This window comes from Paramisgurnus dabryanus, chromosome 14, assembly GCF_030506205.2.
Source record: "Paramisgurnus dabryanus chromosome 14, PD_genome_1.1, whole genome shotgun sequence".
Lineage (NCBI taxonomy): Eukaryota > Metazoa > Chordata > Actinopteri > Cypriniformes > Cobitidae > Paramisgurnus > Paramisgurnus dabryanus.
The window spans coordinates 3,826,449-3,843,698 of NC_133350.1; the positions used below are offsets into that span (position 1 = coordinate 3,826,449).

General features: G+C 43.2%; 1 protein-coding gene across 1 annotated transcript; it reads left to right on the plus strand.

Annotated features, from left to right (window-relative positions):
• Window positions 1-5,043: 5,043 nt before the first annotated feature.
• On the plus strand, window positions 5,044-6,339 carry LOC135739902 (uncharacterized protein F54H12.2-like). Its single transcript, XM_065257993.1, has one exon. The coding sequence runs from the start codon at window positions 5,044-5,046 to the stop codon at window positions 6,337-6,339; it is 1,296 nt and encodes a 431-aa protein (XP_065114065.1).
• The last annotated feature ends 10,911 nt before the right edge of the window (window positions 6,340-17,250 follow it).

A 17,250-nucleotide genomic window follows, 5' to 3' on the forward strand; every position in this document is an offset into this window, starting at 1 on the left:
CCGAAGCCCGCGCGCATTCGGCGTACGCCGTGCCCACAGCGCCCTCGGTGTGCCTCCCAGTGCAATCACAAAACGCCTAGGGTTAGGGTTGGCAAGTAGGGTCACGAAAGGTTCTCGGGGGGCAGGCCGCCGGATTCCTCAGCTGGGCCGTCGGCAAAGGGATACCACGTGCGTTTCGAAGCCGCGCGCCCTTACGGGGCCGCGTGACGGCACTGACACGTCTCCATTAAAGCAATGTTATTTTTCGTACCTGGTTCGTGTCACCACGTCCCCAGGACCCCGAGACGGGCCGGATCTCGAAACGGACGACTGGCAAGCTTACAGCCGATGGAGGAGGAGGGGGTAGGGGTGGTTCGGTAGAGCTAGGGTCCAAATTGAGCAAAAACGGACAGGAACGACATTTTCGCGTCGAACTCTGCGCTACAGGGCGCGTGAGGGGACGTAAGCAGGGCCTGTGACGTCCGTTTGGGGTTTGGACCTTTTACCAAAAAAGTAGTCTGCAAATGTACAAATAGTGGGTCTGTGTCATGGGGGGGGGGTCGGGGGTGCGGTCCGGTGGGGTCAGTTGGTCGACCCGCGCAACTTACGGGCAAATGGACAAATAGTGGGTCCGTGTCATGGGGGGGGTCGGGGGGGTGGTCAGGAGGGGTCAGGGGGTCGATCCCCACCAATAATGGGCAAATGGACAAATAGTGGGTCCGTGTCATGGGGGGGGGTCGGGGGGGTGGTCAGGAGGGGTCAGGGGGTCGATCCGCAACAATAATGGGCAAATGGACAAATAGTGGGTCCGTGTCATGGGGGGGGTCGGGGGGGGTGGTCAGGAGGGGTCAGGGGGTCAATCCGCACCAATAATGGGCAAATGGACAAATAGTGGGTCCGTGTCACGGGGGGGGGGGGTCGGGGGGGTGGTCAGGAGGGGTCAGGGGGTCAATCCGCACCAATAATGGGCAAATGGACAAATAGTGGGTCCGTGTCAGGGGGGGCGTGTCCTGGGGGGCGTGCCCGAGGGTCCCGAGGGGTGTGGCGCTAAATCCGGACCAATAATGGGCAAGTGGACAAATAGTGGGTCCGTGTCACTGGGGGTCGAGGGGGGTGGTCCAGCAACTCAATGGCACCCCTAGAGGTGTCCATTTCCTGGTAGAATCTGCCTTGCAGGTAAAATCTTTGAAATTTTAAAAGTGTACATTCTGTAACCGGTTTAACGCGTCCATGGTTGACATAAAAGGCGTACGATCCCTCGCCCCAACTATGGTTACGGTGGCAGACTAAATGAATGGCATTTTTGACACCAACCCACTAGAAGTCCTTACTCTCTACATCGATGATGGCTCTTACGACGATAACCCCAACCAACACTTACCCGACGACGACGACGAACCTACTGAAGAATTCAGACGCCCATCGGAGGAGGGGCTAAGACGCCTAAAAGAACTATACGCTAATGCAGCCGATAACGCACTCGATAGCACAGATGGGTGCTTTACAGACGTCGGATTAAAAATCATTAAAGGAGTGATCGGAGTGCTGCTAAACCACCTTGTCAACAACAAGATCAAGCAAGAGTGTCTGGGGTGCGAGATAAACCACCCTAGTCAGCGTCGACATTCCTGTCTGTATGAACCGCCCTCGTACTTTTTCGGCGCACACTTTGGAGAGTTTGCAGACAAGCTGTTTCAACCCATCCTACATCCCATCGTCAACTATGCTCTACAGCGCAGCGGGCTAAAGGCTGATCCTCGGGCTATTCAAGGGGCCGCAGGAGCTATTCTCCACGAGTTAAAAGACGAACCGAACATCATCTCGAAACTAGAAGAAATCTCAGAAAACCTGCAGGGTGACGACACAGACGCCCTAATTTTTGACATCGTCGATTTCTGGAAAACGAACGCCGTTAAAGAGTAGCCATCAAAAGATGGGGAACTTCTGCAGACCGCGAATCGTCATACCCGCTATGTTTAAAGGGTATTACAAAAGGCAGCTGATGGACTTGATGCATAAGGCAATCGAGATGAAAAATGAATCGACCATGGAAAGCGTACGTCTTTCAAATTTCATGGAAAAAATGGATGTTGTGAGAGGACTGTCAAATTCATGGGACAATATGAGTAACTTCTGCATTAAAGACCGAGTGTCGGTCTGCGCTAGCCTCCGAAAAGTTTTGGACGTTGTGTGTAAATGTAGAGATGAGATGGGTATAACAGAAATCATGACTATGTGTACATATGTATCTGAGATCTGTCGGACCCTGATTTCAAAAGATGAGAAACACGAGATTGGTAAAATTGTAGAAACTCTGGTCGACTACATGCTCGACCGAAACATGATGTCTTGCGTACATTTTCTCGACTGGCTGGATATAATATAAAGGCGTACCAATGTTACTATCTATCCTACATGTCATCATTCGAATTGTAATCATCGTCATCATTATCATCATCATCATGTAACCCCTTTTATATACTTATGTATTCATTTATTTTAGCATCTGTCATATGTAACCCTTTTATATACTCATGTGACCATTTTAATTGCCTTTGTAAACACTTAAATAAAGTCTGAAGCATAAAACTTCTGTCATCCATTCTTTGCGAGTGGGGGATAAGCTAACATGGCAGAGCTCATGAAGAAAGCATATTACACGCCGTCTAACCCCGGATCGTTAGGAGGTAAAAAACGTTTAAAAGACGCCGTTTTAAAGGATACTGGCGTTCGACTTACTGATCAACAGGTTTCAGAATGGATGTCGGGGGAGGACGCCTACACGTTACATAGAACCGCTCCTATAAAATACAAACGGAATAGAGTCGTCGTTTACGGCGTGGATACGCAGTTCCAGGCGGATCTTGTCGACATGACCGCTTATTCCGCAGAGAATGATAATATAAAATTTTTACTGACCTGCATAGACGTGTTTAGTAAATACGCGTGGACGCGGGTGCTAAAGAATAAGAGCGGGCCGGAGGTTACTAGAGCCTTTGAATCTATACTCAACGAGGGGCGCGTTCCGCAGAAATTGCAGACGGACCAGGGGAAGGAATTTTTTAACAAGCATTTTCAAGATTTGATGAAAAAGCACGACATTTACCATTTCGCTACCGCCACCGATTTGAAAGCGAGCGTCGTAGAGAGATTTAACAGGACATTGAAAAGCAGGATGTGGCGGCTTTTAACGGCCACTAATTCACGTCGATACATAGATGTTTTACAAGACATTACGCAAGGATACAACACCGGTTATCACAGGAGTATTAAAATGCGACCGGTCGATGTCAATAAGGAAAACGAGTCCCTGGTGTTTCAAAACCTATACGCCGGTATGAAGAACGAGACACGGTCGTTTAAATTTAAAGTAGGCGATGTCGTGAGAATTTCTAAAGTCAGAGGCACTTTCGCCAAAGGTTACGAGCAGAACTACACAGAAGAATTTTTCACCGTGGCCGCTTGTGTGCCGAGACAGCCTCCGGTCTACAGACTTTCCGATTATGATGGAGAAATCATCGACGGTGTTTTTTACGAAGAAGAGCTACAAAAAATTATTGTGAGCAAAGACAAGTCGTTTAAGGTAGAAAAGATTTTAGGGGAGAAAAAACAAGGCCGAAATACGCTCGTTTTAGTCAAATGGTTAGGTTGGCCCGCTAAATTTAATAGCTACGTAGACAAAAAAGCCCTGGTGGACTTGCAGCCGTCTTAAAAACGCGCCGATCACGAAACGCCAAGCCATTTGAACCAAAAACTACCATGGACGACGACGACGGCTTCTACGTCACACTACCGTGCAACGCTTCTTTGTCGGTTTACCCCGACAATCGAATATCTAGCTACAGAACAAAACTAGCGACGGCTATCGACTTGAAAGGACGATGGACGGTCGGACTGTGCGAGATTGAATACCCTAGAAGCTGGTACAACTTTAACCAGGAAGACAGAGCTTTCTTGCTAAACACGCACCCCGGCCGTGAGATGGATGTAACCCAAAATCCTGCCAGCCCTAAGGTCGATCAACTATCGAGATGGCTTGTTTCAAAGAAATTAAATATCCACCCCGGGTACTACGGTAATGTTCAGACAGTGGTTAAAGCGATCAACGCCGCGCTAACTACAACAGGGTTGCTGGCTCTCGATCATATAACAAACAAAGTTTATCTGTCGGCCAAGCCTAACGTTTCATTGACCTTCTACGGAAAGCTAGCCCATATTTTAGGTTTGATACCGAATGTTCCTTTAGGACAAGAAAACTACCATGAAAAAGCTGATTTTGAAAGAGACGTCCTGACGTATGCTCCTCATCAAACTGATATCCAGGCCGGCTTTTACACAATTTACGTTTACACCGACATTATCGAATATCAGACCGTGGGAGACTCACAAGTACCCCTTTTGAGATGCGTACATATTACGGGTAAAGACAAAGAATCCGTCAGTATCAGGTACGACAAACCTCACTACGTGTCGATCAACAAGTCGTTCATCACGGATATCACCGTCGAATTAAAGGACGACCAAAATCGCGAAATACCATTTTCTCACGGAAAAGTTGTCGTAAAATTGCACTTTAAACCGGCTAAACAATCTGTGCTTTGAAAATGGGCTATTACAATCATCGTGCGATGAACGCTGACGATTACGTCGCCTATTACCGGGACCAGGCCGGTTCTGGGCTACCAGGATACGCTGGAGGCGCCGTCATGTATGGCGCCGGTCTAGGCGGTCTTTTCAGAGGATTGTTCAGAATGGCGGTGCCTCTGCTAAAAAAAGGGTTCAGCATAGCAAAGCCTCACCTAAAAACGGCTGTTAAACACATAGTTTCGGACGTCGTCTCAAACGCTCTATCGAGCTTTCATACCGATAAACCTCAAGACGGGTCCGGCCTGATGGTTATGGCCCGCAAGCGACTGTATAAACCCCCGGGAGCGAGGAGGCGTGGTCATTCGATAAAGAAAACAAATAGCGGTCGGAAGAAACGCTCAGTACCGCAAAGAAAGCGTAAGAAGCCTACAAAACGAAGCGCGACGGTGAAGAGATCCCTAAAGACCATATTCTAACATGGCTTTACTGCACGACATGTCCGGAGAATGTATCAAGTCGGAGCTGGATATATTTACAGTTCCACCGACGCAGACGTCTCTTGAGAAAAATGCTTATTTAGAGGTCCCCCCTTTATCGGCTATATCAGACTCTGCGCCTCTGGAGTTTTTTATCGCCGGCACGGGCGAAGATTATCTGGACCTAAATAACACTATGCTCTTTCTCCGGCTTAAAATCACGAGGCCTAATGGCACCGACATTGCGGACCCCGCCCCTGTCGGGCTAATAAATTACGCGGGGGCTACCGTGTTCTCGCAACTGGATATAAGCCTGGGCGACCGATTGATCTCTCAGAGCTCAAGCACGTACCCTTACAGATGCATCATAGAGTGTCTCATGAACTACAGTAAAGATACTCTGGAATCTCTTTTCACGCCCGGTTTGTTTTACAAGGACACCGCGGGTCACACGGACGTCCACGACCCCGTAGGACGAAACAGGGGTCTGCTAAAGAGATCGTCCTTCACGCACGGCAGCCTGCCGGTAGATCTGCTAGTCCCTATTCACGGTGACATTTTCTTTCAGGAAAAATTACTGATAAATGGCGTTGACGTTAAAATACGCAAGGATGAATTCTGTCTGATGAGGAGCGATGACGTGGCCTACAAAGTAAAAATCTTGGCGGCATCCCTATTTGTCAAGAAAGTAAGCGTGTCGCCATCTGTCAGACTGGGTCACGCGCAGGCGCTGCTCAGCACGACAGCCAAGTACCCTGTTGACAGAGTTTGTCTCAAAACCATCTCTCTACCTACAGGATCGCGCGTTTCGAATCAAGAAAATCTGTTTTTAGGAACGCTGCCGAAATCGATCGTCCTGGGGATGGTTGATAACGATGCTTTTTCCGGATCTTATGTTAAAAACCCGTTCACTTTCAATCATTACGATTTGGAGTTCCTAGCCGTCTATGTCGACGGTAAACAAATACCGTCAAAGCCGCTGCAACCTGATTTCGAATCGGGTTCCGCTGTGCGTGAATATTACCAGCTGGTGATGTCCACGGGAAGACATCTGAAAAACCACGCTCTCGCGATCGATAGAGACGAATTTATGAGCGGATACTCGCTGTTTGCGTTTAATCTCACCCCCGACGAAGAGTGCGGACAGCATCTATCACTGATCAAGTCCGGGAACATCAGGCTGGAAGCGCGATTTAAAAATCCGCTACCCCGCACCATCACGATGATTATTTATGCGGTGTTTGATTCGATCATACAAATTTCAAACCGCAGACAGGTCATGGTCGATTATTATTGACCGAAATGAACACTTTACAACTCACGGCGGTCATGGACAAAATTTCATGTAACACTCATTTCCTCGGAGTGCTCCCGTGCGATCAACTTCCCGAAAGACCAATAAGGGTCTTACCCTCGATGGCTATAATCAACACTCACCCATCGGAGTTGCCGGGCGAACACTGGCTGGCCGTTTATTTCGATCGAGAGGGATCATCGTATTTTTTCGACAGCTTCGGAAATCCGCCCGAGGATGAACGTTTTCCATACAGCATCAAAAACTTTTTAGCGCTCAACAGCACAAATATATTTTATTCGGGCAGACAAGTTCAAGATCTCACGACGGATGTTTGTGGACAGCACTGTGTGTTTTTTCTTTACCATTTAATCAGAGGTCGCGACTATAACGACGTGATGAAGCTTTATAGCGATGATTATATTAAAAATGATAGAATGGTATCGCTTTTTGTGAAACGATTACGTAGAAATGAAAGATATGATAAGGACAAAATGAATATGTGTGTCCAGACTTGTAATTCTTTTGCATGCTTATTCAATTAATGAGATTATGGTGTGTTTCAATAAAGACTCAAAGACATTCTATGTTTACTGTTTTTATTATAAAATCTGTAATTGTACATCAAAATTCCATCCATGCTCTTCGGTCGATAGAAGGCGATTTAAACATTAAGTCCGAAACATCGGCTCGCGGGGTAGAAGGGTGTAAACGCTTCCTATCTTTTTTAGAATGAGTTATCGAGGCGGCGGGCCGCGAAGGCGTTCCTCTTAAGGAATGAATCGCTCGTCTAACATGTTGACTCAGAACAGTAGAAAAGGGTATGTTTAATTCTGCAAAGGCTTGTAGAAACTCGTTCCATCCCAACGGTCTTAGCTCATCTCTGACCTTTTGGGGGTTAGTAATGCTTTTTATCAAATCGAGCATGTGTGACCCCGGAATAGCACGCCCCTTAAACACAAACTCCCCCGAAGCATTCCACGCAGACAGATCTTTAGCTTTGGTCATTTTTTCTAATATGTACCGACTGTTTTTCACACTTCTAGAGGGTACGTTCTTCATCACTTCGTCAGCAACGGCATCCATCTCAGCCTCGTCTTTGTCGTCTTTGCGATCGGTGATGGTGCTGACGGTTTGTGGCAAGGACAGCGTTAAAGCGGCACTCTCTTGGTCCCCTTGTTTAACGACCGCTAAATACCTCGTCAGGATGCTGGAGTAAAGTTTGACCTTCTCGTATTGATCCAAATCAGACCTTAGTAAAATGTTTCTTATGGAAGTGTCCAGATCATTTTCGACGACTTGCTGAATGTTCTCGCGAACGTTTTCAGATTTCAGCTTGTCCAGCTGGTGGCGTGGAACTAAATACATTTTCTCCGCATACTCCATAATCACCCCGTTTTAGAAGCTATTAAGCTGGAAATAAAGGGCACCGCCACGCTGAGGAGAGGCAAAAGAAATCCGCCCTTCTGGTTGAAAACGCGCTTCTTGGCAGACAGGCTGATTTTTTTATCGGCTACCAATTTAATTTCCGCTCTTCGCTTTTTCAGTTTGCGATAGTCTTTGGGTCTGATCGGAATCGTACCGTATAAGATGTTAAGAGCTACTTCGCACAGTGTTGAAATGAGCTCGTCGGACGCCGATTGTAAAATAAGTAACCTCTGTTTAGGTGTAGCCTTATGTAGCAGCTTTAACAGCGGCAATTGTTTTCGAAGTCTCGCAGACATGAGGATCGATTACGGTCTTCTTTTTTTCGGGAGATAAACCACTTGGCTGTCGGAAAGCAACCCGGTTCTGAGACGATACTGTTCAGGAGTTTTCGCTTTATAGTCTATCAATAAATATCCGAAGGGCCGGCTGGTCGCGTCGTGATAACACTCCATAAAGTATTTTGCATTACCGGGGTACATTTGACGACCCAGCACAGCGACCTGATTGGCATCGCGGGGGTTTTTAAACAGAATCAGATAATTGGTGTTCAGGCTGATGGTTCGACTGGATTTCCCTTGAGCAAATAAATTCTGGACGATATAAATAGCGCTGAGATTTCGATGGTGGACGTACTGAGTAAAAACCTTTTGGACTTCCTTGTTTGCACTTGCCTCGTCCATACAGTCGTCTAGCACTAGTAACGAATTCTGATCGTTTGGGAATAAATTATCATCATTCAGACTCTGGGGTATTCCTTCAACAAATTTAATGTTGTACATTTTAAGCAGTTCATCATACAGAGGTTGCCAACAATCGTACAAAAACACAATGCGATCAATCTTTTTAGAAATCACATTCGTAGCATTTTCCAGCAACAATTTAACAAAAAAAGACTTTCCTGAATTCGAGGGCCCACTTATGACGCATGAGAAAGGTGTTGGAGCCTGAAATCAAAATTAGAAGCCTCACGCATACCCCGGTGTTCAGAAGCCATAAGGAAGTGTGCTGAAGTCGGCCAGAAGTCGGCGTTTGTTATACACCGGCCTAAACCTTTTGACGACTGATTTGTTGTGCAGCGTGAGATGCTTTTTATCTCTCACAATGTTTTCAGTGTGTGCCAGGAGGCAGCGCGAGTTATCGCGTGATGTCACATAGCTGTCAACCAGATCAATCAGAGTGTCTAATCGGATCGTTTGAGAATTTTTAGCGTTTAGGGTTATTCCCTTAGCCTTCATAGTCACCTTACCTTTAGCGGTACGATAACCGTAAGACTTTGGTCCGCTAGAACAGAACTCTGTTATGAAATCACCATCGTCCAATTCGTTCGTCAGCTCCCCCAGATAATCCCCCAGCGGGGGATCCCAGTCGCCGTCCCTAGAAACGAATATAACGCTGTCTGTGTCAGAGTATAACAAGCGATCGCCGAGTTTATCCATGAGTTCGTACAACTCCAGTCGCGCATGAGCGGTCGTAAATGCCCCTACGAACACGTTAATGTCGTTTGTTTTGCACAAATCACCTTCGGGTTTTTGAAACTGAACGAGAGCCACGTCGTCCGAGACAAACGTGAAATATTTCAGCGCTGTGGTTCCGTTGAAAACAATTCTGGTGAAATCTTCAGGTTTTTTCACGAGTAGCGTTTTGGGGAGGTTCTCGCGCATAGAAAAGCGTCCCCAAAGAGAATTCAACAGTAGTTTATTGATGGATCTCTGAGCGGGGTTGTAACTGATCTTTTCAGGGTCGAGACGTATCCCCTCTTTTTTGTAATAATCTCGAATGTACTTTGCTTTGTCCGCGTCCGTGATGACGTTCGCGGGGTAACCTGACGCTTGTTGTTTCAATTGCAAAAACGTTTTCACGTAATCACGAAACAACGTATCAGAACGCTGGGGAAAATGCCAAACTTCATCGATTCTAGCGATCACGTACCCCTTCTCGACGGCCTTCAAAAGCTCGATACTGACCCAGCTACCTGAGAGCGCCCTTTCTTCATCCGTGTGACTGCAGCACGACGTCTGATTTTCGGCATGAGCGCAAGTACGACACAGTGGAAAAAATAATTTCCCATTGCATCTATACGGGAGTACGGGGTGTAGCAGTTTACGGGGAGGGTACACGACGGCTTTAATAAGTCCGTAGTAGTTTTCGATCGGCTCGAAATCGTTGAAAATGATTTCGGGGTGACCGATGGGATAGGTTTTCGTAGACTGACAGAAGAGATAAATGGTAAAATCTTAAACACGTGGTAGATAATTGCTAGACGAAAACAAAATAAATACTAAAACATGAGATAGATATATGCTAGATAAAAACTAAATAAATGATAAAACATGAGGTAGATAAAAACAGCATAAATGGTAAAACATGAGGTAGATAAAAACAACATAAATGGTAAAACATGGGGTAGATAAAAACAACATAAATGGTAAAACATGAGGTAGATGAAGACAAAATAAATGGTAAAGCCTGAGGTAGATAAATGCTTATTTCTTAAACATGAGGTAGATAAAAATAGTTAAACATATGTAAAATAGCATTGGATATAGAAAAGAGTAAAAATGGCGTGTATATCATATAAAAATTGTACTACGGATAAAATATCGGCAAAACCATAGCATAAACGGCTTCGAACATTAACCGTCTTTCTCTCATCTGTTCGAATGTTAAGTCGTGCAAACGCCCAAATGAATGCTCTGCAGTCTGAATTTGGCGTGGTAAATCGTGAGCTATTTCCTCTATGGCAGCGCGCTGTCTATCTAGACCTGTGTGAATAGCGGTGTCATGAGTATCAAGCTGAATGTAAATCTGTTGTACACGATTGTCTAACTCGTGTAGTTTACGGTTGAAAGTGTCTAATCTGCTATGAAGCTCGGTGTCACGAATGTCAAAATGGTTTTTAAACTCTTCAATTTGAGCTAGTAATCGGTTACCAAAATCATGAAACAGTTGAGGAATTTCAATCCGTTCTGATAAGCTTTCAGCATTATTTTCATCAATGGAAGGTTGGATACTGTTCGGCGTCTGATGACCGCTCGACGGTAATCCGTTGTCGTCGGACCAGGAAGCTTGATCCCAAGCGTTCATCTGTGACTCGGACCAGTCCTCTGCATCATCAGCATTCGCGCTATGCTCGCTAGCCCAAGATGACCGATCCCAACCGTTCTGTTGCGAGGTGCTACGGTCAGGCTCACATTCGCTACACCCGGGACAGTTTTCTGTGTAAGTAAACATAACAGAAATAAGTAACCTGCGACTGGCGTTTATATTTAACGAATCAAAAGATGGCTCACCGTATAGCTGTAGGACCTCTGCTGCTTCGCCGTTGACCCCCTCCTCTTCCTCCTCCTCCTCCTCACGCAAGGGATCTGAAAGTTCTATCACGTCCTCCCCGTGTTCGATGGTCAGGTCTATGATCTGTTCGCCACTCGGTTCGTGTGGAAATTCAGCCGTGGTCGAATCGGCAAAACCTGATAGCATACATTACCATTTAAAAAAAAAAAAAAAAAAAAAAAAATATAATAATAATGATAATAATAATAATAATAATAATAATAAATAAATAAAATAAAACTAATTAAAAATAAAGAAAGAAAAGCATTTACCGTCGCCAGCGCCGTAGTTGTTGTGTAGAGGCAGTGTCACTATTTCAAATAAATAATTTAGTATTACACTATTAAAAATAGCAGTCTCTGAAAATTTTTAAAGAGATTAAAAAGAGATTTTTTTTTTCAAACAGAATTGACTATCGCAAATAATTAAATTTTATTTTATGCAAAAAGATATTAAGACAATTAGATACTTACACAGATCTTGAAAGTCAATAAGGGAACCTAAGAAACAGACCTGTTATCATTGAGACATTAAAATTAATTATATAATTAATTAATATAGTTGGGAGATTACAGAGAGCTATATTATCATTGCGATGTCTTCCGGTTTCACATTGGGTTTCTGTAATATCTCGCGATGCATAGAGATGTGAAGACATGTAGGCAGCATGTCTGAATAAATCTTTATTTACATATACAGTCCCATGCTGCCCTCTACCGGACAACTTTGTCCATAGCACCGCTATTTGACTGTGAGAATCTTCATTCCAAAATGGCTGCCGTGCTTCACTCCAAAATGGCGGACGCGCTAGCGAAGCTCTATTCCGACTGATGCCAAAAATTGTAAATGATTCCTAAATGATTACAGATATTTACGATAAAATTAAAAAGCGTTAACAAGATTTACAGCTAGTTTATCTAAAATGTAGCAATAGTCAAGCGTCCTATGATATCACCGTCATCAGCCACGTGCTACGTCATCATAGCTGCCAACTCTCACGCATTGACCGTGAGACACCCGCAATTGACCCCATTCTCACGCTCTCACGCCACACATCCATTTTCTCACGCAGGCTCGTGCCCACCATTGACATTCCCATTGAGTTTAATAAAAGTCATGAAATAATTGCCTAATATACCTAATTGTACATACTGTAAAACGCCTAGCTATCTCTATCTGGCCTGCCTCAATCAACATAAAGCGCTCGTCAAAGTCAAAATGATGCGAAGGCCAATCAAATCAAAGAAGGTGGAGTTATTGTTAACAGATGCCCGAGGGCCAGCTACAAACTACAGAGCGAGTGCGCGGCTGCGCGATGGTGAAAGAGCAACGCACGATGTAAGTAGCTAAACCAGTGCTCGCAGTACTGACACTTTTATATTTAAGCGTACCTTCACTGTCTTTTGCGTCCCACCACTTCTCATGTTGCTGGTACTTTGCTGCAAAAAGTCAAAGAGCATTTCACTTTATGTGGCGCTGCGCAGGAAGTTCGGCAGCGAGGACATCAGAGTACCGCGAGAGCAATTCGAAATGTTACAAAAGGGTCCGCCTTTACCTTTGCTCTCACGTTACTCTGATGTCATAAGCCGATCAGTCAGCGCCGCACCAGTCGAACACACAAAGCGTCAAGGTCTGGATGAGAAGCAGAGACCTGCCCGGATTCCACGCACACAGATACCCTCAGAAAACAGCTATTTTAATCAACCCTCACCCGCGTGTGCATGTCTGTAATCAGTACAAGCCTGTGTGATGTTTGCTGTGACAGTTTTTAATAAAAGAGAAAAAAGTCAATTGATATTTGACATCTATAAACATAATATATATGAAATATAATTATATGGTCTTGACATGCACATTATCTGTTGCTTTAGTTTAATATAAAGTACTCATTTGGTTTATTTGATTGTGACAGTCCCTCTATCACCAATCAATCACAAATCATCACTTTATGCTTTTCTTTCTCAGTGGATAAACTGAATCAAAGCTGCTGTTATCTGCAGTTATACATTTTACAGAGACCAGTAGCCTATTCATTAGATTTTAAGAACTTTTTTGGCACTTTTATCAGAAGGAAAGCATAATAGAAGTGTATGAAATTTCAAATCTCTAATTTCAGTCATTTAAACTCAGTAAAAGCTTTTATTTCAATTTAATTTGTAAAATATGATTAGATTTGTATTGTAATCCATTTTTACGCAGTTTTTCCAACTATTTTATACAGAAATAGCTCAAATCCACACTATTATCAATTGGTTAAGGACTTAAAAATTATTACCACAACCCCCCCCCCCCTCAAAAAAAATCTCACTCCAAGCTGAACTCAGAAGTTGGCAGCTATGCGTCATTGTTTCGCGACATGCAAAGTTTTTATTTTTATAAAAACACACAAGCAGCAAAAACATGAACAGCATGCATCGAGCTAATTTTCAATAATATCCAAAAGCACCAAAAGATTTACAGCCGGTTTAGTTTAGCCTAACGCCGAGTTAAGATACATGTGTTTTCAGAAACTTAATTTTATAATATTGCAAGCATTAAAAACACACATCAGAGAATAGCCAGCATGGCGATAATTTTAGCAATATTGTAAATAATGAGAAATATGGGAGAGACCCGTAGTTTTCACAAATATACCAAAAGAGTGTACCGTTGCCTAAACATGTCGTAATAAAAGCTTGCAGGTTTACGTCTGCCTTAAGAGTTAAGAGCCGAGACTTTTTAGAAAAATAATTTTATATCCACATAAACAGTAAAAAACACACAACAGAAAATCGACAGCTTGGGGTAATTTTAGCAATATTTTAAATAATAAACAATATGAGAGGACCCATAGATAGACTAAGCGTCACAACCGCATCTGAAACATATCATAATAAAAGTTCTCCAAAGTTTTTATTTTCACACAAGCAGCAAAAACATGAACCGCATGCATCGAGCTAATTTTCAATAATATCCAAAAGCACCAAAAGATTTACAGCCGGTTTAGTTTAGCCTAACGCCGAGTTAAGATACATGTGTTTTCAGAAACTTAATTTTATAATATTGCAAGCATTAAAAACACACATCAGAGAATAGACAGCATGGCGATAATTTTAGCAATATTGTAAATAATGAGAAATATGGGAGAGACCCGTAGTTTTCACAAATATACCAAAAGAGTGTACCGTTGCCTAAACATGTCGTAATAAAAGCTTGCAGGTTTACGTCTGCCTTAAGAGTTAAGAGCCGAGACTTTTTAGAAAAATAATTTTATATCCACATAAACAGTAAAAACACACAACAGAAAATCGACAGCTTGGGGATAATTTTAGCAATATTTTAAATAATAAGCAATATGAGAGGACCCATATATTAGACTATACGTCACAACCTCATCTGAAACATATCATAATAAAAGCTCTCCAAAGTTGAAATAAAAATGTTTGTAATCCCCCAACAGAATTAATAAATTTGCTTATCTTACCGTTAGGTTGAGCCATTTTACGATTAGCACAAAGTGTCGCTGTGGTTGAATTGAAAGGCACGAAAGCGGATAGTTGACTGTTTTATATCGAAGGATATGAGGGCAGCGTCATAGACGCGTCAGAGGGCGGAAGCTTGTAATGTTGGATTATACGAGTTTTAAAATGTTAAATGAAAGCGTATTATGGCGAGACCTATCTGACTCTTATAAAAAGCTGTAACTAAATCAACCGTTCTTAACTAAGCAAAATAATATAATAATAATATAATATTAAAACTGCAAGCAGTGATGGAAGGGCCCTCGCACACATGACACCGCCACGCCGTGGCATAAGAATTAAAGGGAACAGTAGTAAATAGCCATTTAAGCATGTAAACATAGGTGAACCATTTAAAAGTGTATGAGAGTATGAGTGACTACATGTAAATATTGGCACGTAGATGTGTTCAGTCCAGGACTCTTATTGATCATGTAAAATGTAGGGCAGATCTGACTTTGAATAATCAGTGTAAAACATGTTACTTCTTGTTGCCAGCAGGTGGCGCTATGGCCATAAGTGACTTTTGGCATGTAGATGTGTTCAGTCCAGGACTCTTGTCAATTATGTAAAGTTTGGGACAGATCAGACATTGCATAATCATTGTAAACATGTCACTTCCTGTTGCCAGCTGGTGGCGCTATAACTATAAGTGACTATTGACATGAAGATGTGTTCAGTTCAGGACTCTTATTAATCATATGAAGTTAGGGAAAGATCGGACATTGCATAATCAGTGTAAACATGTCACTTCCTGTTGCCAGCTGGTGGCGCTATGACCATAAGTGACTATTGACATGTAGATGTGTTAAGTCCAGGACTCTTATTAATCATATGAAGTTAGGGAAAGATCGGACATTGCATAATCAGTGTAAACATGTCACTTCCTGTTGCCAGCTGGTGGCGCTATAACCATAAGTGACTATTGACATGTAGATGTGTTCAGTCCAGGACTCTTATTAATCATGTGAAGTTAGGGAAAGATCGGACATTGCATAATCAGTGTAAACATGTCACTTCCTGTTGCCAGCTGGTGGCGCTATAACCATAAGTGACTATTGACATCTAGATGTGTTCAAGTCCAGGACTCTTATTAATCATGTGAAGTTTGGGACAGATCAAACATTGCATAATCAGTGTAAACATGTCACTTACTGTTGCCAGCTGGTGGCGCTATAACCATAAGTGACTATTGACATGTAGATGTGTTCACTCCAGGACTCTTATTAATCATGTGAAGTTTGGGACAGATCGGACACTGTATGCCTGAGTTCCAGCAACCTGTTTCATAGCGAAACATCCAATTTGTCGGGCCAGAACCGACACAAATTTTAATATAGAATCAAATCCTTCGCAATTTAGCATCACAAAGGCCTTAAGATGAGACTCGCCAAATATGATGATGATCCGACGAAAACTGTAGGAGGAGTTAGTTAAAGTATGACTGCTGAAAATGAGAAAAACTGAGCCAAAATCTGAGAAATAATTCAAAATGGCTGACTTCCTGTTTGGTGTAGGGCGTTGCTCCAAGAGACTTTTTTGTAGGGCTTGTAATAATACATGAGCATACCGAAATTCGTACATGTAAGTTAAACACAGTCCAAGGGCTGCTGCATTGAATATTTGAAAGTGGCGCTAAAACATGTTCCTTCAGGTTGCCAGCTGGTGGCGCTATGGCTATAAATGAAAATTGTTATGTAGATGTGTTCAGGTCAGGACTCTTAGCAATCATGTGAAATTTGGGACTGATCAGACATTGTAAGCATGAGTTCCAGCAACTTCCTGTTTCATCGGAAAACATCAAAATTTGTCGGGCCAGAACCGACACAAATTTTTACGTCGAGTCAAATCCTTCGCAATTTAGCATCACAAAGGCCTTAAGATGACACTCGCCAAATATGAAGATGATCCGACGAAAACTGTAGGAGGAGTTAGTTAAAGTATGACGCCTGGAAATGACAAAAACTGCGCCCAAATCACAAAAATAACTCAGAATAGCTGACTTCCTGTTTGGTTTATGGCTTCGCCCCAAGAGACTTTTTTGTAGGTCTTGTCATGCTACAGAAGCGTACCGAATTTCGTAATTGTACGTTAAACACAGTCCGAGGGCTGCTTCGTTGAAAATTTGTAGGTGGCGCTATAGAGCCGTTTTCCCACGCCTAATTCCAAAGCCTACACCACATGTAAATTTTCATCACTCTTGACATCCGTGCAAAATTTCATGAGTTTTTGAGTATGTTTAGGCCCTCTAAAGTCCCGCTGAAGTCGGAGAAAAATAATAATAATAATAACTCCTTGAAGAACAATAGGGTCCTCACACCCCGGTGTGCTCGGGCCCTAAATATATATATATATATATATATATATATATATATATGTGTGTGTGTGTGTGTGTGTGTGTGTGTGTGTGTTTTAAAGATTAATTTTTAGGCTATTAGATGGCCGGCAGATGGCAGCAACGCACCGCGTAACGACAGGCTCAGGCATACAATGGTCTATTGAAACTTCATGACAATTCTGTTTCTTATACCGTGACTAATGAAGAAGGTTAAAAGGTCTTCAAATGCCCGCAAGGATGGTGATGATTTATGCGTTAAACATTAAAGCCTTTTGTGATACGTGGCGCTCTGCTGACTTTAAGCCCGAACAACATAGA

Excerpts from the sequence above, each read along its gene's own strand:
- LOC135739902 (XM_065257993.1), top strand. The coding sequence starts at position 5,044 with ATGGCTTTACTGCACGACATGTCCGGAGAATGTATCAAGTCGGAGCTG.